This window comes from Anas platyrhynchos, chromosome 2 (genome assembly GCF_047663525.1).
Source record: "Anas platyrhynchos isolate ZD024472 breed Pekin duck chromosome 2, IASCAAS_PekinDuck_T2T, whole genome shotgun sequence".
NCBI lineage: Eukaryota > Metazoa > Chordata > Aves > Anseriformes > Anatidae > Anas > Anas platyrhynchos.
Window position 1 is genome coordinate 125,728,837 of NC_092588.1, and position 26,641 is coordinate 125,755,477.

At 41.5% G+C, this 26,641-nt stretch overlaps 1 protein-coding gene across 1 annotated transcript; it reads right to left on the bottom strand.

Annotated features, from left to right (window-relative positions):
* Window positions 1–623: 623 nt before the first annotated feature.
* Window positions 624–9,219, bottom strand: NPY (neuropeptide Y). Its single transcript, XM_027450944.3, has 4 exons — window positions 9,060–9,219; window positions 8,709–8,896; window positions 3,933–4,013; window positions 624–912 (listed from the first exon to the last, which is right to left on the bottom strand). The coding sequence occupies exons 2-4, from the start codon at window positions 8,894–8,896 to the stop codon at window positions 888–890; spliced, it is 294 nt and encodes a 97-aa protein (XP_027306745.1). The 5' UTR covers window positions 9,060–9,219; the 3' UTR covers window positions 624–887.
* Between the last annotated feature and the right edge of the window lie 17,422 nt (window positions 9,220–26,641).

The window sequence follows — 26,641 nt, forward strand, 5'->3', positions numbered from 1 at the left end:
CAGTTCCCCTTGTCCCACTCCAGGTACATTCTTGTGGTGAAAACAAACTATGAATATTTCCAAATGAGAGAAGTGCTCAGAGTGCAGGTACCCAAAGGCTTGTAATTTACCAGCACGCTCCTGTGATTAAGCAGCATGCCCATTAATTTAAGCAATATTAGATGTCTCCTTTTTGGCACAAGTGGCTGTACAATTGTCCTGTTTTATGAGTTACTTTAGATACTGTTTTCTGCTGCTTTGCATATTGCCAAAACAAACATGTTATACCTGTTTCATTTAAAATTCCTAGCTCAGGCTTACACCCAGGCTTCAAACCAGTTCGGAGGAGTTAGGAGAATTAAGCCGTCACTTCATTCCTTTGTATTTTGAAATTTAATTTTAATGCATTTGTCAGTGTACATACTAAGTAAGTTTTTAGTATGGTGATTCCAAGCAATCTCCTCTTGGAACAGTATTTTCCTAAATTATGTAGTACATGATAAATTATTTTAAACAGTTTTGTATAAATCCAACAGCTGAGCGGAGTTTGAGGCCACCTTAAATGATGCCTTTATATTACTTTGCATACTAATTGCTGTATTAACGGTGACAGTGTTGTTGTCCATACTACGTTAGACTGCAGGGAGGTTATAATTCAGTTTTAATTGTTTAAAACCATTGTTTGCTATACCAATGACAGGAGTGCTTGTTTTCATTTAGTATGTTGTATTTTGGAATGCACAAATAATTTATTTAAATAAAGGTATATACAAATATGACGAGGGAAAAACTCTACAGAATTCAGTACAATGGCTGCATGCACTGGGAATGACACTATGATTCGCTTCAGAGGAGTGGAGTATGAATTGAAAACTAGGAAAAGTTTTGACGGTGTGCTGAAAATCCCATCACCACATCGAAGGGTCTTCAAACCTGTAACATATTATGAATAGACACTATTAAACACATTACAGTCCCTTCTGGAAAATCCAAAGTTACAACTACTTAAAATTTTCATTTTAATAATGGCACCAATAAGGAATACACATTCACATTTGCAGCTGGAGACTCCCATCAAAACAGAGGAATCTTGGATGGCCAAAATCTAGAAAACTATGATATGTCAAAATACAAACATATTCGTAAGGGAGATTTTTAGATTTTTCACGAGTAAATGGTTTTCAAAGAGAGACAAAAAAAAACATGTCCTGCTGTTAGCATCCTCGGACAAAACCAAAGTAACTATCCTAAAACCATCCTAAAATATTATCATCATATTCTGTTGCTTAACATCAGACTGTTGAAATACATGCTGAAAGGGGTCCTGAGTGCAGGATTTGATCCAGAGGGCCTCTGCTTGCAAATAGCTGTTCTGGATATGTAGAAAGATATTCAGCAAGTGGTAGAACATGGAGAGAGACACGGCGAAGTGGATTGCCATAGTTTCTGCTATCTAAAAGTTGGGTGTCTAGTCTTGACTTAAGGTCCAGTTTGCCTCCACAGTCACTGGAGAGACACTGACAACTTGAGAGGGCTACTAATCCTGCTTGTTTTGGGGTGGAATGGCTCATTTTGGAGATAGTCATCTCTCCAGTTGACTACAAAGGGAGCCTAGACAGCTACTTCACACTAGACACTTAACTTTCAAAGAGACAATATTAGAGGGGATATGTAGTGTTACTGGGAAATAAAAATTTTGTCATAACTCCATAGGATACACAGGATCAGAAAGACATCCCCTCACATTTTTCTTATGGAAACTTACTTGTACTCAGATCAAGGCACCTCCTTTTTTAATTCCTTAACTTCCTAATTCCCACCTGGTTTCCATAAGAATCTCTCTAACCTTTCTTTGGATGCTCAGACACACACCTAGACTGCAAAATGCTACGGGGCATACATGTATTTTAGTCAGAGAAAGTGATGGTTTGAACTCAGCCAGCCAGGCTGAATACAGTTAAGCTGTTTCTTAACACCTCAGTGTTCAGTTTCAGGGATTGCACGAAGTGTCTTTCTGCTGCTGACTCACTGACTGGAAATTACGTCTGCACCATAACTGGCTGTGTATAAATATTTCTAAAACATGTACTTTGATAATTTAAGTTCAGAATAATAACAGCCTGACTTTAATTCATTTAGGCTAGATGCCTCCAGGAGGATGTTTATGCAACCACAATGTATTTGGGCAAATTTGATGTGTGTCCACCCCTGCGGGGCTCCTCTAACTTCCCCACAAGCTGTCCAACCCTCTGGACAATTTTCACCAAGTCAGAGAGAGGTACGGGTATCTTGGAGATAGTAAGTTCCTGATGTGCCATCAAACACAGGACCGTACAGAAATAAGATACATCCTCACATGGGGGGGAAAGCTGGAGCAGAGTTCAGAATCCATGTTGGCTTTTATCCTAGAAAACATATCCATAAGAAACTAGACATCATTGTTCCCAGTGCTCACATAATTGTCATCGACGAATGACAAACACCATGTTTTTTTCTCAGTTTAAAGTGCTGTTACAGGGGGGTATGAGATAAAAATCTGTTTCTCATCAATTCTTGATCTTAAATGCATACTAGTTTGTTAGTTTGCTCATGAGTCTTAGCTCCCTGGCGTGTTATAAATAGCATTATTGAAACAATAACAACCATAAAGTTCTGTTGTGAAGGAGGGAAAATTGCATAGAGTATTAGACTTTGTACTACCCTCTGTGTTGCCTCAAATTCATGGCAGCGGAAATTTCCCATTATATGAGGATTCTGCCTTATCATTACAAAATACAAAATAGTCTCAAACATTTCACTGCACTCCGTGCAGTTTTTTTTTTATAAGCATCTGCAGAGAAAACCATTTCCCAACAGCTGTGGTTAGTCATCAAACCCAAGTCAACGTTCTCCCTATAGAACTGCAGGTTTCATGGACAACCCACTGATGGCAGTCAAAGTTTTGGTCACCTCTCAGTGACAAGATCATGCCCAAAAGTTCACTGCTACAAACTATTCCGGTCAAGTATTTGACTAGTTTAATCTAGCCTTGCACAACTTATGAAAATACAGAGATTGTAGACTCCTGAGATGACTACTGCATAAAACATTTATTTCTGCAGCAGAAGTATTATCAGCAAGCATCAGACTTTCAGTAAAGGCTTAATCTGAGCTTATTCATGCTTTTCTGTGACTAAAACTAAGGTTTTCTTTCACAAGCCAAAAAAAAAAAAAAAAGTATTTTATTTTTTCATAGGCAAAAGGAAATAAAATTTTCACAGCTGCGTAAATTGTAGTCACCAATGTAGTATCTTATATTACAGCTAATGTGTCATTCCCTGCCTAGAAAAATATAGTACATACCTCTGAAATCCCACTGTTGTTTGAAACACCACTGTTCTTTTAAATCAAGTGCAATTAGGAATATGAAGGCTTTTATTTTTTTACTTTGTAAAACATTAGGTACAAAAGTAGTGTGAAATACTATATTTTAAATATCAATCACAGCCTTGCATTTGTGTATAAGTTAATATATCTGGATATTCACCACTCACATATCTTTAAAGCAAAAAGGTAAAACTTTTTAAGTAGCAAATGAATAAAAAGATGCCATCTTTGGGGATCCAGTATGTAAATGAATCACCATCAGGCATCAATGTACAATTCTGTAATTTCTATTGCAATAAAGCCCAGTAAGGGGTAACTTTTATGGGAATGCTTCCCTCCCTTCAGACAGCTAGTATTGCCTGTTCACAAAAGAGGAAAACAAGGAGCTTGGACTTCATCATATCTGGTATGAGATTACTTGCATTCATAGGATGGTTCTAGCTCTTAAAAACAAAGGATTTTTGTTGTGCTTATCCAGCTGTTGGTGACAAGTGTTTTCTCCCTTTGAAATATGTTTATTGATAATGAACAAAACTATTATATGCAAACAAATAACGAAAGCCACCACAAAATATCTTCATACATACCTGGATCTAGGAATATTTTCTGTGCTTTCCCTCAACAAGAGGTCTGAGATCAGTGTCTCTGGGCTTGATCTCTTTCCATACCTAAGAAAAGAGGAAAAAAAGGTATATGTTTGCATATTTCAGTATTTAAAAATGAAAACTAAGTAGAAAACCATCAGGCAAATCTCAGAAAAACTCAATAGTGACGTTATAAAGGAAACTTTACAGCAAGTATTTTAACTTGACTTAGTCATGTCAGAAAATGTTCATTCTTCAGTATTTCTTTCAATATATTTTTTCCATTATCATGTTATAGGACAGTATCGAGAAACTCTGAATATTTACTGATTCAATCCCTGCTCCTGGATATTCTAGGAATTCGCACCTTACTGATGTGAGTGTGAAGAAAGGGGAAGGAAACTGTATGACATGACTTCCACGCACATCATTTTTGCCTACAAACCCGGTTCCATCATTTCATAAACTTTATCATTGTTTTGGATGCTATTCATTCATCAGAAATTACATAAATGGGAGTCAAATTTATCTATTCTGTGAATAGTAAACAAAACTCAGATAAGCCACAGTATCTAAAGAATTGGCCAAGATTTTTTAAAGGCTAACCCAAGGCAATAACCACTCTTGAACTACGTGGCTATGGGAAAGAAAACTCTCTGAACCAGAATTTGCTTAAATGATATATCACCTACAACCTATGGCTGTCCTTCTATTTGTTTTTGTTTGTTTGTTTTAATCATGGATATTTTATCATACATTGCTCAACAGATAAAATACTGCAATTCCAGGTTCTAGGAAGGAATTTGCTCTCTTTTTCTCAGAAAACAGAAGCAACACTTGGCAGCCAGCTTGACAGACACTTCATCACTATAAGGATTCATTAGCTTAACAGTGATAACTGTAAGCAAATGCTCCCTTGGTTGGGAAGAATTAAGATCACGGTTTGTAACTTGTGTATGTAATTAGTCTGAATCACAAAGTACATTAACAGATAATAGCTTTGTGAATGCCACTTGAGTGAAATTCTGGCTCCAGAGAAGTCAAAGGTGTAATCAAGGACTTAGATTTTATCCATTGCTATCAAGATGTTTCTCCAATGGCTTGATCTAAATTTTTGGGGAAAAAAACTTCACAATACAAACTTTATTTTAAAAGCTAGGAGTTATATCTATTGATGACATATCTTTCTGAAAAGTGGAAACGTACCTCATTTTATTACTCTTTGTATTCTTGCCTCACCGTAATCATTTTAGTGCCTCCCATGTCCCCTCAAAAGACAAAGTAAAAGTTTCAGATTTTTAAATTTCTTAATCTAAACTGACTGAAAGAAGGTAAAATGCTGTTACAATATTGCAATTCAGAATAATGCTGAATAAAACGCCTTGCACTCCATCACCACAAAGGGATTTCTTTCTTTCTAGTACCCTACTCCAATCAATATGGATGCAACCTGCACATCAACTGAGGGGAACCTAATTTGCCATTGCTTTTAAAACATTGATTTAACAAATCCAACAACTTGCTCCAGCAGCTTATGCTTGGGCAAAATTTCTATTAATCTCTCAGAAAGTTTTGTCTGAGTAAGAAATGGGTAACAACCCTCAGAAGAGCAGAGATTTGCTCAAATAATGAAGAAGACTCTGATGTGGAGAACTACTACTGCTTTTTAAATGAGTCCCTCTAGTATGACAAGACTAGTACTGCTACCTGTGCAGGACAGACCCACCTTGTCCTCACACAAAGCTGTACACCAGGTGGCACTTGGCTGCGACCAGCTGGAGTGCTCAAGGAGCAGCCGTTCTTCCTATGGCAGGTGCCCAACCCTCCAGTCTGCCCTGTAATTTTTCCACTAGGAAACAATCATGCTACAGCCATAATAATGAGGTTGTGAACAGCCTTGAAAGCAATGCCTTGATGTAGAAGTTGATCTCTTCTTATTGAAGCAGATGCCTCCAGAGATCTTCGCTCCAGCTGCTTCGTGCTTGCTCCTTGTCTACCCTGCACAGCTCCGAAACAATACAAACACAGAAAGCCAGGCCTTCATCTGGCATCTGGGAAACACTTTTATCAAGTATCTTCTGTTTTAGAACAGTTAGGCTCCAAGCTTTGAAAACACCTGGTCAGGCTTTATGCTCAGCTCAGGGTCTGCTCCCTTCCACTTTAAAGGTGTTGACATGAAGTGGAAGTATCGGTACTGCCAGAATCAGACACACTTTCAGATAATATCCCCTGCCTTGCCTATGGCTCAAGCCATTTCCAGCAGGAGTGGCCTTACTGTTTAGCTACAACACAAAGGAGCTATAGATGCAAGAACAAGCTATGGAAGACATGAAGGGAAGAAGGCCTGTTGGTGACAGGGTGTAGAGGTAAGGTAGTACCAAGCAGCCAGAGCAATTATTCAAGTAAAGATATGCTCTGAAGAAAGCCCCCTGAACAGTGCAGCAGAGGGGTATGTGGCAAGGACATTTTTTTTAGGACAGAGGTTGGGATTAATCCAAAGACACATGGACATCTGCAAGGCAGGAGTCTGCATCTGTGCTGGTCACCTCAGGCTCTCCTTACCACCAGCGAAGATCTTGCACCTAGGGAACAGATCTCATCCAGGACTGAAAGAGGCCCAGTGACTTGCAGGCTACAAGTACCTACACATATTTCCCTCAACTGTCCTCAAAGGGGCATCAAGCTGATGTGCCCAGATGTCTAAAGGCAAGTGAGATGGCTGTGAAGGAGAAGGACCCTAAAGGAGAGAGAGAATAAAGCAGCCACACAGGCAAGGGCTAAAGACAAGAAGAGAAAGATGATTTGGAAGGAGCTTCTTGGAAGCTGGAGTGAAGACCCTGTGGGCCACGGCTGCTCACAGGGAACAACATTCAGATGCTGCTGTTAGGCCAGAAGCAGCAGTCAGGAGGATGTGCCAGAAGGTTATTCATAATCACATACACATCAAAGAAGACTAGATAGATGAAGGTGAAGAGAGCCCCTCCATTTCCCCTTGTTACAGGGCTCCTGAGCGGCACCAAGCACAAAAGGCAGAGCCAAAGAAGCTTTAACAAAAGAGTAAGCTTTGAGCGCATCCGAAACAGACCAAATGAATCAAATTTTTAGATCTGTTCAAAATGCTTATTAAGCTATTGATTCCTTTTGCAAGTGACTGTCACTGCCAAAACAGCAAACCCCCAGGAGCTGTCACTTTATTTCTGTGCTGTTAATTCACCACAGAACAGAAAGAACAAGCTCTTGTTTGTTTGTTTGTTTAAGCTAAGCTATCTAGCAACTTTAAAACATGAACCATGAAGTTGGTGCTTTTAGCTGTCAGTGTTCTTCTAATTCCAATTCTGTTCCCCTCAAATACGAAACGGGGCCACGGGGTGGAAATATTGGTTGAACGTGAATAATAGAATTGAAATTCTGAATTGTTTTATCCATCAGCAACAATTCTTTGGTTCACTTCAGAACCCAAACACACCCATGAGACTGAAAGCAGACTCAGTCCCTGAGCTGCGGACTTGCACCCCAGGCAGGAGAAAAGAAAGCTGCACAGTCAAAATTAAAGCAAGTGCGCAGTGGGGGATGAATATCGAAGGGGGGGTGGTTTCCTTGTTTTTGTTCGCTTTTTAATACAAACTGGTTTTAGACAGAAGCCACCTTTTAAATCAGAAATGAAAGAAATAAAAGGAAGAGATATGAACCCAGCCTGGAGATCCCACCACACACAAGGGAAAAGGGCAGCAGGGGCAGAAGTTAAGGAGCAGATTATTTTAGCAGCTATCTAAACAAAAAGTTATGAGAGCAGAGACTAAGGCACAGAAGCACGCTGCACACATGAGCTGGTTATGAATATTGCTTTAAAAGTCCAGGACCGAAGAGCTGCTGTTCTATCAGCCTCTTCATCTGTGTTATGGCATTAGCACACTGGCAGACAATGTCATGGGTTTGCTGGGAAAGCTCTCAGCTACACGATAGCCTCCCTTCTAATTTAATTCCTCAGACTGCTACAGGGACAAATGAAAGCCTAATTATAGATCTCTCATCTGTTTTTGATATGAAGCAAATAGATAAATACACCAAAGCTCTCCTGGGTCACACACTGTTCAGGGACCTTAGGGGATGTTTCTATTAATCAGTCGAAACTGGACAGACACTCCCAAATAAAATAATTTTATAGCATAAGTTTCACTTTTTCCAGACTGAACCTTCAATGCCACTGTAAGCAGCGCAGCCATCCTCAGAAAACCAGCTCGGAGCAAGGCAGCTTTGGGTCACACTCACTCCTCTTTCAGCTTGGGCACGGGTTCTTGTTTGCGCTCTTGAGAGTTTTTGTTAGGACAAACGGGGTTTTTGGCACTTGCTGCTGTATTAAGTAGCTGACAAACTATAAAACGTCCAAACTACTACAACTCCTCTGCAAGCACAGAGGGGAACTTTTTTCCCAACTAAATCCTCACTAGAGACAGCGGCAGCAACAGAAGCGTGAAACTGCTCCTCCTGCCCTACTTTGCACTCCCAGGGGTGAGTTTCATTTTCCCTCGGCTTCGGGGGGCTCTCCCCACGCACGCTATCCTACGGACATGTACACCCTGCCCTTTTTGCCAACTTGGATGGTGGAAATCCACCTCCAGTCCCAGGGCTCACACTCTCCAGAGGGTACATGACCCCTGCATCTTTCCTGCCGGTGGTTCCCCCTCACCCCGAAGGAAGCAGGGCAAGACCCCCGGCTCCGAGGGGACACCCCACGTCCCTCCCTTCCACCTCGCCGAGGAGAAGGGCCCCGGCACCTACCTCTGCCTGGTGATGAGGTTGATGTAGTGCCTCAGCGCCGAGTAGTATCTGGCCATGTCCTCTGCGGGGGCATCCTCGCCGGGGCTGTCCGGTTTGGAGGGGTACGCTTCTGCCAGCGTCCCCAGGCAGACGAGCAGCGACAGGGCGAAAGTCAGCACCGACACCCACAGCCTCATGGTGCCCTGCATCTGCACGCCGGGGGGAGAGAGCCGCTGTCAGCGCCCGCCCCGACGGCGGAGCAGCGCGGACGCCCCCTCGGCGCCGAGCCCCGCGACCCCATCCCCGTCCCCATGATGTCCCACATCCCATGTCCCATCGCCATGCCCATGTCCCCCCCGTCGCGGTACTCACGGCGGCGGCTGCAGCGGAGGGAGCGGCTCCGGGCGAGGCGAGGCGCTTGTGCCCGTGGGTCGGGGCTCCCGAGTGCGGGGCTCCGCGCCTCGCCGGGCTGTTTTAAGTCTTCCCCGGCAGGCAGGAGGGGCCTCGGGCGATCACGCCTCGGTAGCCCCGGCCCCCTTCTATCCCCCCCCTTTCCCCCCCAAACCTCCGCCCGCGCCCTGCCCCGGGAGGGCCCCGCCCGGCGGCACCGAGGGGGCGGCCGCCCCCGCCGCCCAGGCAAGGGAGGGAGGGGGAAAAAAAAGGCAAGGAAGCATCTGAAAGCATCTGAGGAGGTTTATAAGAAGGGTTGGGGCGTCCAGAAATGCCACATCGGTGCTACAGTCTCATGCCTACTAAATAGCTCAGTCTTGCGGGTCACCTGCTGCAGCAGTGAAGTTGTACCTCGGTGTTTGCTCTGCCCAGGTGGCCCCATACACCCTTGTCCAGGGGCCTTTCTCAAGTGAATTTATTCTGTTTTATTTCTGTCCCTGAGCAACACGCCGCAGGAAAGCCCACCAGAGCCACAGCATCATGTCCTGACCCACAGTAGGTGACTGCTGCTGAATCCCTTACGCAGCAGCTTCTCACAGGTGTGGGACTACAGCGACTGATCTGGCCAAGGTGCTTGGTCTGGATGTTTGCCCGATCTCATCCAGACCCTGAATCCTTGCAGAGAGATGGGTACCCTCACGGTGAGCTGAGGCCTCATACAGTGGAGGCATCTCCCAGCGACGTGCACTTCTCCACCGGCTGCAGCCTGGGTGATGGGGCTGGGTGAGACACCCAGCTAACTGGGTGCCTGAAGTCAGATAAGACCAATCCAAGCCAAATAAAGTTTCCGAATTTGCTAAAGAGTTCAGTGGAGTTGGAAACTATTCATACATATTAGTAAAATTAAATCAATTCTTTAGAAACGGGTAATTTGATTAGCATCTTGGTGACCAATGACTAATTCCAGTTGGAATGACAAATCATGACTCTGAACAGATCTTATTTTTACTGTAATGTGAAGGTAAAATAACCGCATAAGTAAGAACATTAGACATACTGACAGGATACTAAGACATATTCTAACATCGTATCATACATACTACTACAAATGCAGATATTAATTGCTATACTTATTAACATATGCAGTTATTGCTTTAATAACAATAATACAGCATATTCTGAAAAATTATATTCAGGCAAGAGCAAAGCCAGAAATCATTTTCATCACTCCCAAAACTTAATTTCAACATTGCCCCAAGAAGGCCTATCATATAAATGGCTCTTGCAGCGTGCAGGAAAGCTCACTGGACTACGTCCATCTCAAGCCATGGAAGTGAAGAAAATCCCAGAGCCCTTAATGTTGAGGTATTTTAAACTCTTCATGACTCAACTGTTGCGGCACTGGCCGCAAACCTTACAGCAAGATTGCAGGCTGTCCTTCATCACATGCTGACTGAAGAATTTTAATGCGTGTGAAGGACACATTTCCATGGCACAGCCAGTGAGTCTAGCTCCTAATTTCAGCGCATCTGGAGACATCTGACGTTAGTAGTAATGCAGTTGCACTCCCTCACTTTCCTTTTGCTGCCCTGAATCCAACAAGCTGCCCAATCTAAATCTGGCATTGATCTGCCTTTATGGGGTGTAGGGAACATGTAGGGGCAGCACTGGGCACCAAAACAGTGGGGAGGTGTGCCACCTCTGCAGCACTCAAAATCTCCAGCCTGATTCTGCCTCTGCCACCTCCCACCCACGGAGAGGTTTTTTTTCCCAGGGGCAACATGACCCCAGCCAGCTCACTGTTTTTGTCTGACCTCTGGATGAAGTACTGCCTCCCAGCTTGTGCTGAGTCTGGCCTCATACCCTGGTGTTGGGTGGCATAAAGGTTTATGAGGCTCCAAACCTCACCACTCTTGTCTAAACAACTTCAGAGTAACACTTCTTGTGTAGTTCCAGCATTCAGTTTAGGAAACCCAAAACACTGAATCCAAAATTGCAATCCAAATGGTTTAGAAGGAAATGATTCCAGTGTTAACTTCTGCTGCTGCTTTAAACAGCTCTCAGCATCCTCTCAAAGGCTATGGTCTGGAAAGAAACACTGCCTTCTACTGTGCCAATTTCTGCAACAGTATCGAGGCACTGCTCAGTTTCAGGTGTGCACTTATGTCCCGTTTCATCTTTTAAGATTAAGCAGACACTTCGGAGCTTACTTGGGTATTTAAATTTTCATTTGGCTCCGTTAGGAAAAAAATCTCTTTTCTTCTGCATTGAAAACCACAAGTCCATACTGGCTCATTCGGTTACTACCATAAAACATTATTAAGCATTAAAAATGTGGATAAAGCGTGCTTTGTATCCTTAGTATATTAGTTGCTGTAATCCCAATGCAGCAAACACGGGAATTTTTTAATTGATGAAACAGCCCCTACAGCTAAAGTTACAGGCATACATAGGCTCCTGCACGGTTTGATTGTTCAATGAAACTGAGCATCCCTGGGTCTCACAGATATTAATGGGTGTCCTATAAATAGTTTCCAAAATCAAGGTTTCCTGCACCTTTGCTGACACCCATTGATGATTACTCCACATGGATGCTTGCCCAGGGTTGTTGCCCTCACACGAAGCAGGCAGGCATTTGTATTCTGACAAACAGCAGAGCTGCTTTTACCACAAGCAGCTTTTGGACGGGCCACAAAGGTGAATAAGAAAGCAGTGAGAGTAGTTGGAAAGGGGTGAGACTCAGAAGAGCTGATAAAGAAAGTTGGGAAGAACTGAACAGGGTTGAAAAACACAGCCCAGGAGGTAAAGCTGAAAGACACAGGCATAGCTCAGGAATGGCAGCTCTTAGATACTCATATCTTATCTTTGCCAGATATTCCCACCGCCACACTCAGCAATGCAGCCACGTTTCTCTGTGCAGCATTCTCACCCTTTTTGAATGAACCTGGCATGATACCATTTCCCCTTATCAGGAGGTAAATTTAGTAGGGGCACAGGGCTACAAGGCTAAAGTGGCCACCAACACTACGTCTGGGCTTGCAGATGTGCTACCCCTAGCACCACAGCCAAATTTTATCTATGCTTTAGTGCCATGGTATTTAAAGATTCAATACACAGCCATTTAGACTCCAAACATCAGGCTACACTACAAACATGAAAACTTCATGAGAACATATCAACATTTTAAAAGCTTGTTCTAGAAACAGCATAAATGTGAAAGAAAAATCAAGCCATTTGTTACTGGAAATACATGTATATATGATTGCATTGAAGCCATGATATTTGCTTTAATTAAAACTAAAATTAGCGTGATTAAGTTTGGACAGAATATTTTTTGTAGTGTGCTTTTTGTGGTAGGCAACAAATTAGAGCTTTATTTTTTAAAAATTATTATAAATATACAAAATGTCATTTTCGCACTGAAACAAAGTACAGTTGTGGCATCAGTGATCCTAAAGTACCATTCCCTAATAGCCCACTAATAGTCCTTGTTTTAAATAGAAGATCAAGACTAATCTGCTAGTACACGGAAAGTGTTAAAAATTGGAGCCCCAGGAGGAAAAGATTTGTGAGATACTAGGGACCTGGAAATGGCAGATGTTATCAGCTGATGTTGGCTGTGCTCTTGCAGTTGAAATGTCTCACTAAAGGTTTCCATAGCCGAGCAAACCTTCCAGACATGCTGAATCTTTAGGACTGGAAGTTCAGTCAGATAAGCACTGTATAATTACTCGGTAGTCACATGAATTTATCTGAACCTATTTGGACAGAAAATTGGCCTGTTAATCTCACAGAATCAGGCTCTCACACACTTTACAGTATTGCTGATTTCAGTGTGCTTAGGAACACTGTAAGAAAAGCTCCTCATTGTACTTTGATGCATCACACCAATCCCCACATTTCCAAATGTTATGGTCTCCTTTCAGTGCTTTTATTTACCTCCCCTGTACATACCACTAAGAGTTGAACAGAACATGCTGTAATCCTGGAGCAATGAGCCCTCCTAGCTGCTTGGTAGTAGTACCATTTTCAAGAGGCACCCTTGTGAATCCAGCAAATGTTCAGCAGATTCATAATGCTCCACCAAAATTTGTGCTCTGGCTAAAGACAAACTATAAGAAAGCATAAGAGAAAGGACAATCCATCAATCAAGCCAAAAGCCTGTCTGTCTTGTCTTCAGTGGCTCCTAAAAAGCAGGCTTCTAAGACTGTCAGGACAGGAAAAGCACGTGACACTATTTTGGTAGTAATCCTTCCTATCCTCCAGAAAAAAACTGTCATTTAGGGACGTCCTAACTAGCAGCCAAGGTTTTGCACATCACTGTAAACTCCGAGCATCACCAGGCTCCCGTGCCAGTCCCACAGCCTTCCTGCAGGTGGTGTGAGGAACCATCCAGCTGGTTTCTCTCGGACTGAACTCTACTTTCTCTTCTCATCTTTCACCAGCATCCTTAGGCAGCACAAGGAAGCAGATGTGGGAGGTAACCAAGCTTAAAGCCTAGGAGGACTCACTTAGGGGTGTCCCTGGAGAGTCAGTCCAAAAAAAGGATGGGAATAGAACTCATCAGCCGGCAACATCTCTCCCTTACTGCCTTGACATGAATACCTGCCCCCGTGTGTCCCCTCTCCCAAGCCCCAGGGCAGTCCAGCTGCTGGGTGCTGGGGAGATGGTGACACTAAGGCACCAAGGTGAGGAGCAGCACAGCCACTAAGCCATGACCCTTAGCCACAGACACATCTGCCTGGCACCTCCTGCTCTCCTTCAGGGAAACAGCAAGGGAAAGGTGGCTCCCCTTGACACGAGCGGCTTCTGGTGATGTGTGAACAGCTTCCATACAGCTCCTTGACTGTGAGCTGCAGACCCCAGATGGAACATGAATAAAATCCTTGCTATTTAAATCCATGTTGTTCACATCAAGAGCCCTGCAAACATCTGACTCTCAATCATTGCAACATATGACTGGAAACCAGAAAAACAAAACCTGGTTTTAGTGGAATCTTAAAATGAAAGTTGATGTTTGATTGGTTTTTACTTCTGAAAACAGAACCAGAGAGACCACTGTAATGCCACCATGAGGTCAGAGGGCCATCAGAAATTGTCCTGAGGACACATGGTACAATGCTCAGTTTTGACAGGAACACAACAATACTCATATAAGCTGCAAGGACAGAAACAGTTTTTGCAACTGTAGTGACATTTGTTTTGCTGTACTTTCTTCCCTTCCCCACTCCCCCAGGACAACAGAAAAACAAGGAGAGATTAGTGGGATGGAGATCAGAACATGACCTCTGGCAACGCGTCTGCTGCTGAGACCAAAGTCAGTAAAGAACAGCTTATGAGAAGATAGCGGTTTAAAAAATAGTGTGTACATCAGAAAAAAAAAAAAAAATTATCCTCACTGAGAGAAACTGATTCTTCATGCATGTAAGATGAGAAAGTTGGCAAAGCTGTCAAGACTTAGAGACAACCAGTGTTACTAGAAATAACCATTCTCTGCTGCGGTGTACATCTTGACTTCTATCCTGTTAAGGAGGGAAACAGGAGAAAAAGTGAGAGAAGTCCAAACAGGCTGCACTATGATTGTGCTGAGGTGACTCTGCCTGAAAAGGGAACAGCAAAGACTTGCCTGAAACATGAGAGATAGCAGAGGTTGGTGGGATTGTGCCAAGGACTGAAGAAATCCAATCACAGTCATGTAGAGAACTGTCACACATCTTACCTGCAGGGAGTAAATCAGAGAAGCAGATATAAGAAAGACATCTGCAAAGGCTTCTGAAAAACCCTCCTATGTGTGTTCATTTGTAGAATATTACCGCTTACTGATATGTGCACAGAAATGAATTCATCTCCATCCAAGGCACTGGAGCTGAAAAATATCCTTATGCTTAAAATGTGGATATTATACAGACAAAAAAATAAATCTCTCCCAGCAGATTCACAGTCCAAGAACAGTTAGAATCACTTCTGCTTCCTGTCCTGCAACACTGACACAGCTGAGAGTAAACTGTCCCGTATGGTTTCATAATTTTGTATGTGTTGAATGCTTTATAACTTGTCATGGAGTATAGCACAGGAAACCACCAGTGCCAAAGCTGAAGAACTTTAGAAAGCAGATCTAAACTTGGAGGCAAGAGTCATAGATTGATTAATTCGATGGGAATACAGGATGGGATTTGCTAGCTTTGGCTATCTAAAAAGAAGGCTCCTGCTTTAAGTGGTCCAGACCCTAAGCTCAAAACAAGAAAAAGGCAGGCAGCTGCAAGGCATTTCACCCAAGATAAGCATTTACCACAACTGGGACCCCTCTGGAAGGTGCTCCTCTCTCCTTGTCCAAAAGCACAGAGACAGTAGACTATCCAGTTGAACACAGTCATAGAAACCAAGAACAAAACACACTTGGGTGACAGGGAATCCTCAGCCATCACATGGGCTTAGATAGCACAGAGGACCACCACAGTTGTCCACATTAGAAATCATTCTTCATTTATACCCTGACATGCAGTTTTGAAATGACACGTAGGATTTAGGAAAGGGTCATGCACTTAGGATAGCATCATGCAGTCTGTGCTGGTCTCACAGAGCATGGACAAATCAAAATATCTTGATTCTCTCCTAAAAAAGATGTCCAAATGTTCTTAAGGGTTTACTGGCCTTAGACAATTTGTCTGTAGCTTAGCTAGCAGCTTACCATTCATCCTAAATGGATGAGCTCCATCAGATAAATTCCAAGTTTAGCCATTAATTCAATAATTTTGGCATCAGTAAAAGAGACTTGTTTATCCATTGTTCCATGTCGTGTGTTTTTTCTCACTAACTGGTGCAATTTGGACCATAAGATCATGGCAGCTGTAATGGTAAGGACAGGCTTATTTTTATATGACGAGCATAAGAATAAGGATTACAAACTCTACCCTTGAGACACACTGCTTCTAAAAAATTCTCATCGTGTTACAACTAATTATATATTTCATATTTTAGTTCTTGTTATCTCCTCTTAATCCACTCACACAACTTCCTGTCAGGCACTAAAGCCCCAATAAAGTACATCAAAACACATCTTCCACGAGCATGACTGAGAACAGATTCTGCCTGATGTATGTACATGCAGTCTTTTTTCCTTTGCTTGTAATTTGACAATATGTGGCTATTTACTAACATTATACATTAATTTATTAAATTTAGCAGTGATTTTCTTTATGCAAATAGAAGCAATCGTGCAAGAATTGATATGTTGCCCCTCAGCCTACCACTGTGCTGTCTGTAACCTCACCTGTAAATTGTTGCCTGCTGAGAGACCGCATAAGTAAATGCAGAAAGTCTCCCACTTCGTAATCATGTTGACTATAATTGAGGTTAAGATCTTGTGGAAATGCCTTTCTTTGTACACTCTCCCTGGAGAGAAGGAACAGCCTTAAATACTTTTGGCTCCCTCTTTGCATAACTCTAACCTCCACCCAAAGCAGGAAAAGACAGAAGGCTTTACTGGAGCTGGGGAGCTTGAATGAGAGCCAAATTCTGGTGAGCATCAGTGTGGGCAGGTTGCAGGGCTCAGCTGCAGGCTGGAAGCCAAATGTGGCATGCTGCCAGTCATGCTACATGTGCAAAGAGTGGAGGGATGGCCCACAAAGAAGACACCAGACCAGGGAATGGCCCTGCACAGATCTTTGAAAGCTTCAAGCAATAGCTCCACAGGAGAATATTTGGTACAGCTTTTGGCCTTTGCTTTGCACACTACACCTGGCAAAGCACAGATTTCTTGCATAGGGTGTCCGTCCTTTGAATCTTGAAAGGTCTTGACATGAGATAGCACTGTTATTGTTTACACAGCCTTCATCCTTCCTTTCCCATTTGTTGCCCGTGTGTGTCTGAAGCAACTGATGTGATTAAGCTGTCAGTTACCAGCACTTTGCACAACCTCCCCAGCAATTTCCCAGCCCCTGGCAACCTGAGACTGTCACCTCACTGCTGAAGAGCCAGTGCTCATTCACAACAAGTCCGTTAGCACAAAATTTACATTTTTACACAGGGATCAAAGAATCTCTAGTCAAATAAATATCACTGGAAATCAGTGCAGATCTGTATACTTTAGTGATTCTTACTGAATTCTGCTGGTTTCCAGCATAACAAGAGAGGCTGGAAGAAAGATGTCCAGGATATTCACAGATCTGTTTTTTTTCTAAAGCACCCATCCCCACAGTATTTGTCTACAACCATATAAAGTATGCATGTCTCTGAAATTATCTGTACATCTGTTTCTGGGCTTATAAATACAAAGCCTTGCAAAGAACTTGCCAAACCTGTGATCATTTGCACACTACAGTATGTTCAAATGGAACCAATAAAACATCGTTCCCAAGAAACAAAATCTCAACTGCACAATGTAATTCTCCAAACATTATTTGGTTCATAGCAGACCGGATAAATCTTTGGAAAACCAGTCAAAATTTCTCCAGTCATAAGAACTGACATGATCCGTAAATACATCTGGGATTTGCTTGGATAACTTCTGTAGTTTTCTTCTGCTCTTAATTTTTCAGAGAATAGTAGTGGTTCCCCGTTCTTCAGAAGTTTCCAGATTCCAGATGACTTTTTTTTTTCTTGCAAAGTAGAAGAACATCACGATCAAAAGAAGATCTATTATTTAAAGGTGTTAGATCAAACCAGTCCCTACTGTAACTTCCTCAAACTCAGTGGTGCTATTGAATTGTGGCAGATTCACCACCGTGATGGATTAGCACATCTGCTTTTAATGTATTGACTTTGCATTGCAAAATTAATATGGCATTACTTTTTTACTGCCATGATGATATTATTATTGAATTTGTATTCTCATGTTTTAGCTTTTTTTTTTTTTTTTTTTGTAAGGTAGCAGCAATATGTGGACAAAAGTCAAAGAAAATCCCCTTAAAGCCAACCAGACAGATAGAAACACACAGAAAAACCTTTAGCTTATCTTGCCGTTATAGCTGCTTTCACTACTGGAAAAGACCATACTAATTCATCTGCCACCCGGGCTATGTAACTGCTAATGGAAATAGCTTTAAATACGGTGTAACAGGACAAGTTAGCCTGTTTAATTACAGTGTGGCTACCAGCTCAGCTCATATTGGGGGAGGACTATTATCAGCTATGTTTAAAAAATAGTTTCAGATATATTTTCAGGTGCAGCTTTAATCTTAGCGTTTACTGTGTTTGAAACCAGTGCTTTCAGCAGGTTTCCACCTTCAGACTATCTAGACCCGATAAGGACGTTAAGAAGGATGATGAAAGTATGGTACAGGAAAAAAACAAAAAGGGGTTCTCAGTGCCTGATTGTCCAGTTCTACATATCTTCTAAAACTCATAGATGTATACAATTTCTCCCTACCCTTCTAGAGAGCTCGAGTAAGAGTAAGGAACCCAAGCCAAGTAAAGTACTGAAGAGGATCTGTGCAAAAAGGCATCCCCATTACTGTGTGGCATCACCATCTGACTGGGGAGGCTTTCTAGTTCTGTGCAGCTTTTAGGAACAAATTATTCCCATGATGGACTCCCAAAGTCTCATTAATCAACAGCTTTGAATGCTGATGTGATAAAACAGTGCTGGTACACATCAGACTCTGGGTATATTTCACTGAAACCATATTTTTCTGCTGGCTTGTCTGCACTGCTCATTAGTGAAGTAGCCAAGCATCCCATAAACAGCCGTGAATTCAGTTCCACCATACCCTGTGAAGGGGGAAAGAGCTAGCCCTGTATTTGGCAGATAAGTAACTAAAACCGAGGGAGATAGCAAACCTTTGCAAACAGAGCCCTGGCAGGAGTAGAAATAGAAATGCCAACTCCAAGTGTTTTAATTAGCCAGGGGAAAATATGCTCCCACTCCCCATTAAAAGCAAATACTCTAAAAATGTAAAATAGCAATGCCTGCTGAAGGAAAAAAAAAAAGGAAAAAAAAAAAAAAGTGATGTCTTCCGTAGGAGTACAGAGACATCCCCAGCTATACCATGTTCTCTGTGGACTAGAAACTCAGTGCACAACCCCTGAAACTGTCACTGCCAGAGTGAGTGAATGGTCCCACAGGAACCGCTCAGCCTGGAGGTGATGGTGCACCAGGAAACACCAGCGCCAGGAAGAAGCTACTTGCTCCCAAAACAAACTGCCCTAGGCTGGAATGCAGTAAAAATGCAATTCCCTTGGCTGGGATTGATTTACTGCAAGATAGCGGGTGATATCAAAGGACCAGAATTTTTCATTTCTTGCTAAGGAAAGCAGGATGAACGGCATTCCTGAGGAGGAGGAAATTCTGACACATGTGAAGAGTTCTCAATCTTGACCCTTGCTCCAGGGAAGGTTTGTGGTCTGCATGCCAAAAATATAAATGCATTTTAAAGATCCACCGTGAGCAAAATCCGGAACAGACTGTTGCCCCCCTCCCTACAGAGAATGCTTTTCTTACTGAGCTGAAGAGTCAAATTCTTTAATTTTCTCCTTCACTCTGCTTTGAGCAGTGGCCAAACCAAAAATTTGGTTGTCACAGTGAACCTGCACATGAACATGTTCAGCATACTCCCGCTGTGCCAACTTTCTAGGACTCAGGCGGAGTTTAACCACCTCCCCAACCAAATTGCAATTGCTCCAAATTGCCAGGCAACTTGAGGGTGCTAACATGTCTGCTGTTACTGAAATGGTGCCACCAACTGGTTTAGCATTTTCAGCCCCACTGCTAAAGAATCACACTGTAAATCTCACCCAATGTCTTAGCCACTCGTATCCCACCTCAGTTCCAGTTTAGGCAGTACTGAAGCACCAAGACTTTTGCTTTTTTTCAGCCAACTAAATTAAAGCTACATCTGATATCAGCTTGTCCCCATTGGTGATTCCAGAATTCCTCCCAGCTTAACACATGCGGTTTTCTTTGGTCTAAAATATTATCAATAACAGTTGAATAAATATTTATGTGATGGTATGAATTTTCTTCTCATTCCACTGGTATTGAGCTGCAACAATAGCATCCCAAAGCACCTCTCTCCAAGTCACGGTGTCTGTGTAAACACCCACTAGCACCCATCTAACTTTCCTCAATTTCTGTATGGGTTCTTTGTAATTAATCCCAAGCTCCTCTCAACATTCCAACATGGTTTATTGGGTTTTTGTTCTGTTCTTAACACTAAAACAGTTATTGCATCACTTATACCAGCAAAAGTTTGTGCCTGGGCCTGATTAGCAATCCTTAGGAAGGTGTCTCCAGGGTTTTGGCCTGAATCCATTCAACTTTTATTAAAGTATATAATGTCACCTCCATATACACTCCAATGAAGCACTTATTAACCTGCTCCTGGAAAGCAGGGGAGCAGAGGAATGCAAGCCTCTATGTTGCTTGTTGTCTCTGTTTTTATAGCGGTAGCATAAATCTTGCTAGGACGTTACCAAGAAGGACCCTTCTGACAGAGAAACAAGCCAAGCCAAGCCTCAACATCAACACCCTTTCTCTTCCTCTTTTTACAAACCAGTAGAGAGAAAACACAGTAAGCTCAAACAAACCCTGCTATTTAAATTTGTGTACTAATTTGTGAGGGTAAATTCTGGCTGCCAGACTGGAACAGCAAGGATGTGGTCACCGCAGAGCTTCTCCTCAGACATTACCTAGCTAGCAGACACTGGGGGTGTCCCTATGAAGAGGTCATGCTATTTGAGATCCAGCAAGCTTATATTTGAGAGTTGCCTGCCCACAATTAGTGGCAATGGACACATGCAGGGAAATAGCTTACAGTCACATAGCAGAAGTGGCCACATCTGTATCAGTAACTATCAGTGATCAGGGGGCAATTCTCTGGCTATGAAACCAAGGCGACAGCACAACTTTTGTCCACACAACTGGACTGTTTTCTCTTCCTCAAAACAGGGCAGTCTTGTACAGTCTTCCCTTGTGCTGGTAGTCTCTGACAGGTGCCACCTCTTGGAAGCCTCTTACAGATGTCTTAGCTTTTATTTCATTTCATTTATTTCATTTATTGTTTCATTTATTCATTGGGATTCATTTTTAAGGAAGTTGTTAGGCCTCCTGAGTCCAAATCACTAAGGATAAAAGGATCAATGGGAAAAATGTGAATGATCACTTGGAGATGCTCAAACTTACACCAGCTAAAACTCGAATTCTCCTTATTTCAAAAAGTAAAGTTCACAATGGGAAAAAATAAATAAATAAATAAAAATGGGTGAATATGTAGATTCGATTGTAGATTATAAACTGGAAATTTTAACACAAGAAAACTAGTGATGAAAAATTATGCAAATCTGTGATAAATAGGGCTAACAACAGTCAGGAGGACACTTTGAACTTCAAGGGAATAAGGAATCCTAACAGTAGAACTGAAAATTATTAAGTTGCCAAAAATAATCCAAAAAAAGGCAGAGGTATTCAATAAATTACTTATGTATTTGGCCAAGGATCAGGTGATGCAACCATTTCATAAGAAAGTCATGGAACAATTTTCACTTCAGCAGTATATCGGAAGGAAGTCAAATAAGAGCAACTGATTTTAGGTATATTTATAGCAGGTAGTCTCAAAAACAGCATATGATAGTTTAAAAGGAGCTACATGAAAAACCCTCTAAACCATTAGTGTTGATTTCTGAATAACACTTGTGATACCAGGGAAGTTCCACAAGATGAGAAAAAGTAATGTGATGACAGTATTTAAAAAATAAAAAATAAATCAGAGAATAAAGGGTACAATTCAGGTAATTACAAGATTTGTCAGACTGACTAACATCAATCCTAGGCAAAATAAAGGAATGGCTGATACAGGACCCAATTAATGAAGAATAAATGGGAGGTAGTATAATTATCGTCACTCAGCAGGGCTTTTTGGCAAATAGATCCTGTCAAACTAGCTTGATATCCTTCTCTGATGAGATTACAAATTGGCTGATAGAGATAGTGGTATCACTATATTTGGGCTTCTACAAGCCATTTATTGCAGTCAGTACCATATATTGCAAAAAAAAAAAAAAAAAAAAAAAAAAATTGATTGAAGAATGCTATGAATCAACACCGTAAACATATGGATTAGAACTGGCAAACAGCTACATACCAGAACACCACTGTAAAGATGTGTGGTTTTAGTGAGGTTCAGTGGGGATCCAGTCTTTGTCCTACATCAGTTAACTTTTCTGCCTGAGATGTGGAAGGAAACATAAAGTCATCACTGATGAGAACTGTAGATAACACTTGTGTGTCTTTGGACTGGGTGAGAAGTATGCAATTAAGATGATAGACGACTGTTGCAGAGGGATTTATGGTGCTTTATGATGCATCAGAGGTGATGTATGTTATTGCACAAAAAAATGCATATGCACTTTCTTGCTCATACACATAGGCCAACATGAAGGCATGTAAAACAGGGAACATAAAAGCAAACACTCAGGGCTTAACCAAATTTTACTACATGGCAAGGTGAACAGAAGAGAAAATACAGTATTAAGTCCATCTGGTGGTCCTATGTCTAGAAACAAAGGAAGGAGGGCATCTCTGGGGAGTCAGTTTGGAGAAACAGAGTCCCTTAAGAATATGAGATCTCATCCAAGTGTGAGCATTAGTCAGGAAGAAGCATGAGTTCTTAGCTCAGTTCTACAGCCAAAAAAGGAACCTCACATCTAGCAAAAGGATGAGGAGCTGGTCCTGGTTTTGCTCGGAATATCAATGTAGCCATGACTACATTGTATCATGAGTATCACGACCTGGAAAGGACATTGATAGGGCTGAGATGGATCAAGGCAACACTGAACAAGATTAAAGAACTAGAAGAAGCATCTATTAATAACAGTTCAAGAACTCAACGTATTTAATTAATGAAAGAAAAGGTTAAAAGGTATTTTCATGAGTCTGTAAGCATCTGCAAAGGAACATAACTTTGATAAAGTGTTATCTGGTTCAGCAGACAAAGAATAGCCAGTCAGAGAAAGCTAAGGCTGGCAATATTTACAATAGAAACAATATGCAAAACACGTTTTTGGTAGAAAACAGTCCTTGAAGCACAATCTCTGGCAACAGCAATCTAAACAAAGACTGAACATTGATGTAAAAGCAGTACTGTAGAACAAATGTAAATCAACTTAGTAGAGTACTGAAGCCTGTGATACATCTGTGATACATAAGAGGTCGGACCCTAGGACCTATTTCTTTCCTTACTACCCATTTATGGGATAAGACTGAGTAAAACTGGCATAGGGATGTCTCTGTGAGTCTGCATGGAGTCTGAAATAAGAAATCAAAGCGGCAAGCACTGCCACCAGGTTCACTAACATTAATGCCAAGGCTCGTTGAACTGGAGAGTCCAGTTCAACACCAGCAGAAGGTTTTAAATCTGATAAAAGAGAAGAGTGAAACAGAAGACCACACTCCTGTCAGTGTGCTGCAGATGGCTGTGCAAGCAGTGAGCTGCTGGAGAGCAGTGCCCTGCCTCCCCAACAAGGTGCCAGAGCACACTGAGGAAACAAGGCTGTAGAAGGGGATTCAATTACTTCTGTTTTTAAGGCATCCAAAGACCCCAAGATGTCTTTACACCATCCTGATAAGTGATGCTACAATGAGGCACTCACCCTTGCACATTCCCCTACAGGAACAGTGAATTCTGGGTGCAACTCCTTCCTTACCGTGTCCTTATCACCACTACCCTCATAACAGAGTTACATGAGGAAGGGAAAATACTGTTAGCCCTGTGAGAATAATATGCAGCAGATAAGCAAGGAGGAATAAACAAAAAAAAAAATACTAAAACATTTCTTGTATCTATTGTCAAAATGCATGTGCACTGAAAAATACAGGTTGATTTTTGTAGAAAGGGTGTGGACAAAAGAATCATGGAAAAAGAAACAAAAAGAAACAGTAGGAGGAGTAATTCTTGATAGAAACGGTTGGTAATAAAAGGAAAAGTCATATCTAAGACTGTTGTGTGGTATATAATTCAAGATCTAATCTAAATGTACCAATTTCTTTCACAAAACAATAGGTGATATTCCAAACTGTCATATTAAATGGAGGGAAAATATTGTCTGCCACCCACTGTTTCCTGCATTACTATAGTAGAAAACCTTCACTTTACTTACATAGGGCTTTAATTTGAGCCTTATGTTTTCAGTCTCTCAGATCAAGTTCTTCATCTTTCTGAATTCTCCGTAGATTCAAGACTGGCGTGAGAATAACAGAGGCAATCACTTGCTATTAACAATAGCAAATACAAAATAAGCAGAAAAAAGACACATTCCTTGCCAGACCTTATAATTACATATTTGGCTTGGTTCATGCAAGTTCAACTCAATCCAGATTTTTCTGTAAAAGCTGAGAGTCCAAATCCAACAGAGAAATGTTGCTGGAATTGCACAGAAGATGAATTCAACCCAGACGGCTTATTGCCTGTGTATTCCTCACGTGCATGTCTCCTTTTGGGTTTGTCATGCAGGAAGTGAACACACAGATTAAAAAACAACAAAAGCATTTTATGAGAAACATATGGATTTTTTTGCTAATTCCAGGTACGTTGTAGGTACAGGTCTTTTCAGTCAATATGCAGATGGTTTTTGCTTTCATGCTAAAGGCTTCAGTGCATGGGCACAATCCAGTTACAACTGCAATTTTTTTCTTTTGGTTCTGCGTGATGATTTTTATTTAATTATTTAATTAACTTTTTTGGTCCCAGCAGAGGGAAAGCCTCCCCTACCCTTGCCACACCTGTGCTCGGTCAAATGGCTGATGAGAATACAATAATCACTGAGCTGTTGGTGTTCAGCAGGAATAATGCGATTCACAAGTAGGTGGTGGATACCCGCCAGAAGGGCATTTCCATAACAGCACCAGACTCCAGAAACATACAGAGAATTAGGTTAGCTACAGGTGTCCTCCAGCCTAGAAGCATATAGCACCATGGCACATGACTTTTTCCAGCTTCAGTCTGGGATGAAAGGTGTTGCAAATGCTTAGATGCAAGCAAAAATACAGTCAGGATGCAAAGACGTCAAGAGAGTTTAGGGAAAAATGAATTAGTCTTTATCAATCATATAAGGTCAAAGTCAATTTTAGTCATGTTAAATCTATCTAGACTTCTGGACTTACACTTTACATGAGTGTGCACTCTTTAACACAGTGTAAAATTTCTGCTGGGTGCATGAAAGCACCATGATTCCCTCTGGTGCACAAGCTCATTCTTTAGACTTTTTAGGATCATTCTTGACAACTTTACTCTTTATCCTTGATGAAAAAGAAATTAGTTAAACTTTTTTTTTTCTTTAGTATGTATGCATTTGGTATAAAGAAACTGCTTTTTTTCTTCCTTTTTTTTTTTTTTTCCTAGTCCAATCAAGTATATAAATTACCTTCTGGCTGAGAATTTTACAAAATCAATTAACGAATAATTATCTTTTGACTAATAGTACTGTCTCTTAAATGCTTGAGGCAGGGATGAGAAAGGCTATGATATTTAAGGGAGCGATCAATTTCCACAGCGTTATCTGGTAATTCAAAGTTACCAGAGTTCATAGTTACCAGAGGTTCAGCTCCTTTGTAATCTGGACAAGTGTGTTAATGCTCTGAGATCCTGAGGATTGATGTGGCTCTGTGTACTAGGTTCTTTTCTTAGATCATACACAATCCTTAGTCACAAGTCTTTTCTAATCAAACTTTGCATAGTTTCTTTATTAATCCTTTTCTACACTAAAAGCATATACAAACTTCTCTATGGTCTGTTAAGTCTTTGAAAATATGAATGTGAAACAAGTAGGGGACTTTCTTTTCTCTCTTTTTGCAGCACACAAATTTCCTCTGATCAACATGGGTTAGTCAAACCTTCTCCCTCCCATTTGTGGAAGGGAGTCGCTGAATAATTTGCATAATTTAAGGCCTCTTGCTAAGTGAAAGACTGAGGAGCTGTAGGTAAAGCTGGGGTCTCCCCATGGAAGAATTCACTGCTCCTATAGCCCTACTGAGCTCTCCTATGCTGCTGCCATCCTGGGGCTTCATTATCTACCCGTGGCTGAAGGCCGCCTGACACTGAGACAGATGATAAGCTAACGTTACAGATTTCAGAGGCCACATTCTCAAAAAACAGGGTAGTGAGTGTATGGACAACCCCATCAGTAGTCATTACAATGAGGTACCTAACTGATTCTGGGAAATTATATTCAAATATTTAAACAAGACTCTTACCATCCATAATGACTGTAAAAACCATCTACAATGAAGCACTACCCATTTGCAATTGCTGATTATATCCTGGGGTTTTCAGCTGAGGCTTTTTCCTTATTTGCCTTATTATCACAAAATTGGGCAGACATGGTTAATATAATGCACACACACAAAAAAATAGACCTTGCACAGAGCAATCTGTACTTTCCTTCTTCATTTCTAGGTTTATTAGAGATAACACTAAGCAATTTCATGTTAAGGTAGAGTGAGGAGTACTTGAATACATTTTCTCTCATGTTGTACATTGTTTTATATAGCAAAAATACGAAGAATGGGTTTTCATTGAACCAAAAACAAGGATCACTTCATTAATGTCTTAAAGCCATTGCCAAGCATAGAGGCA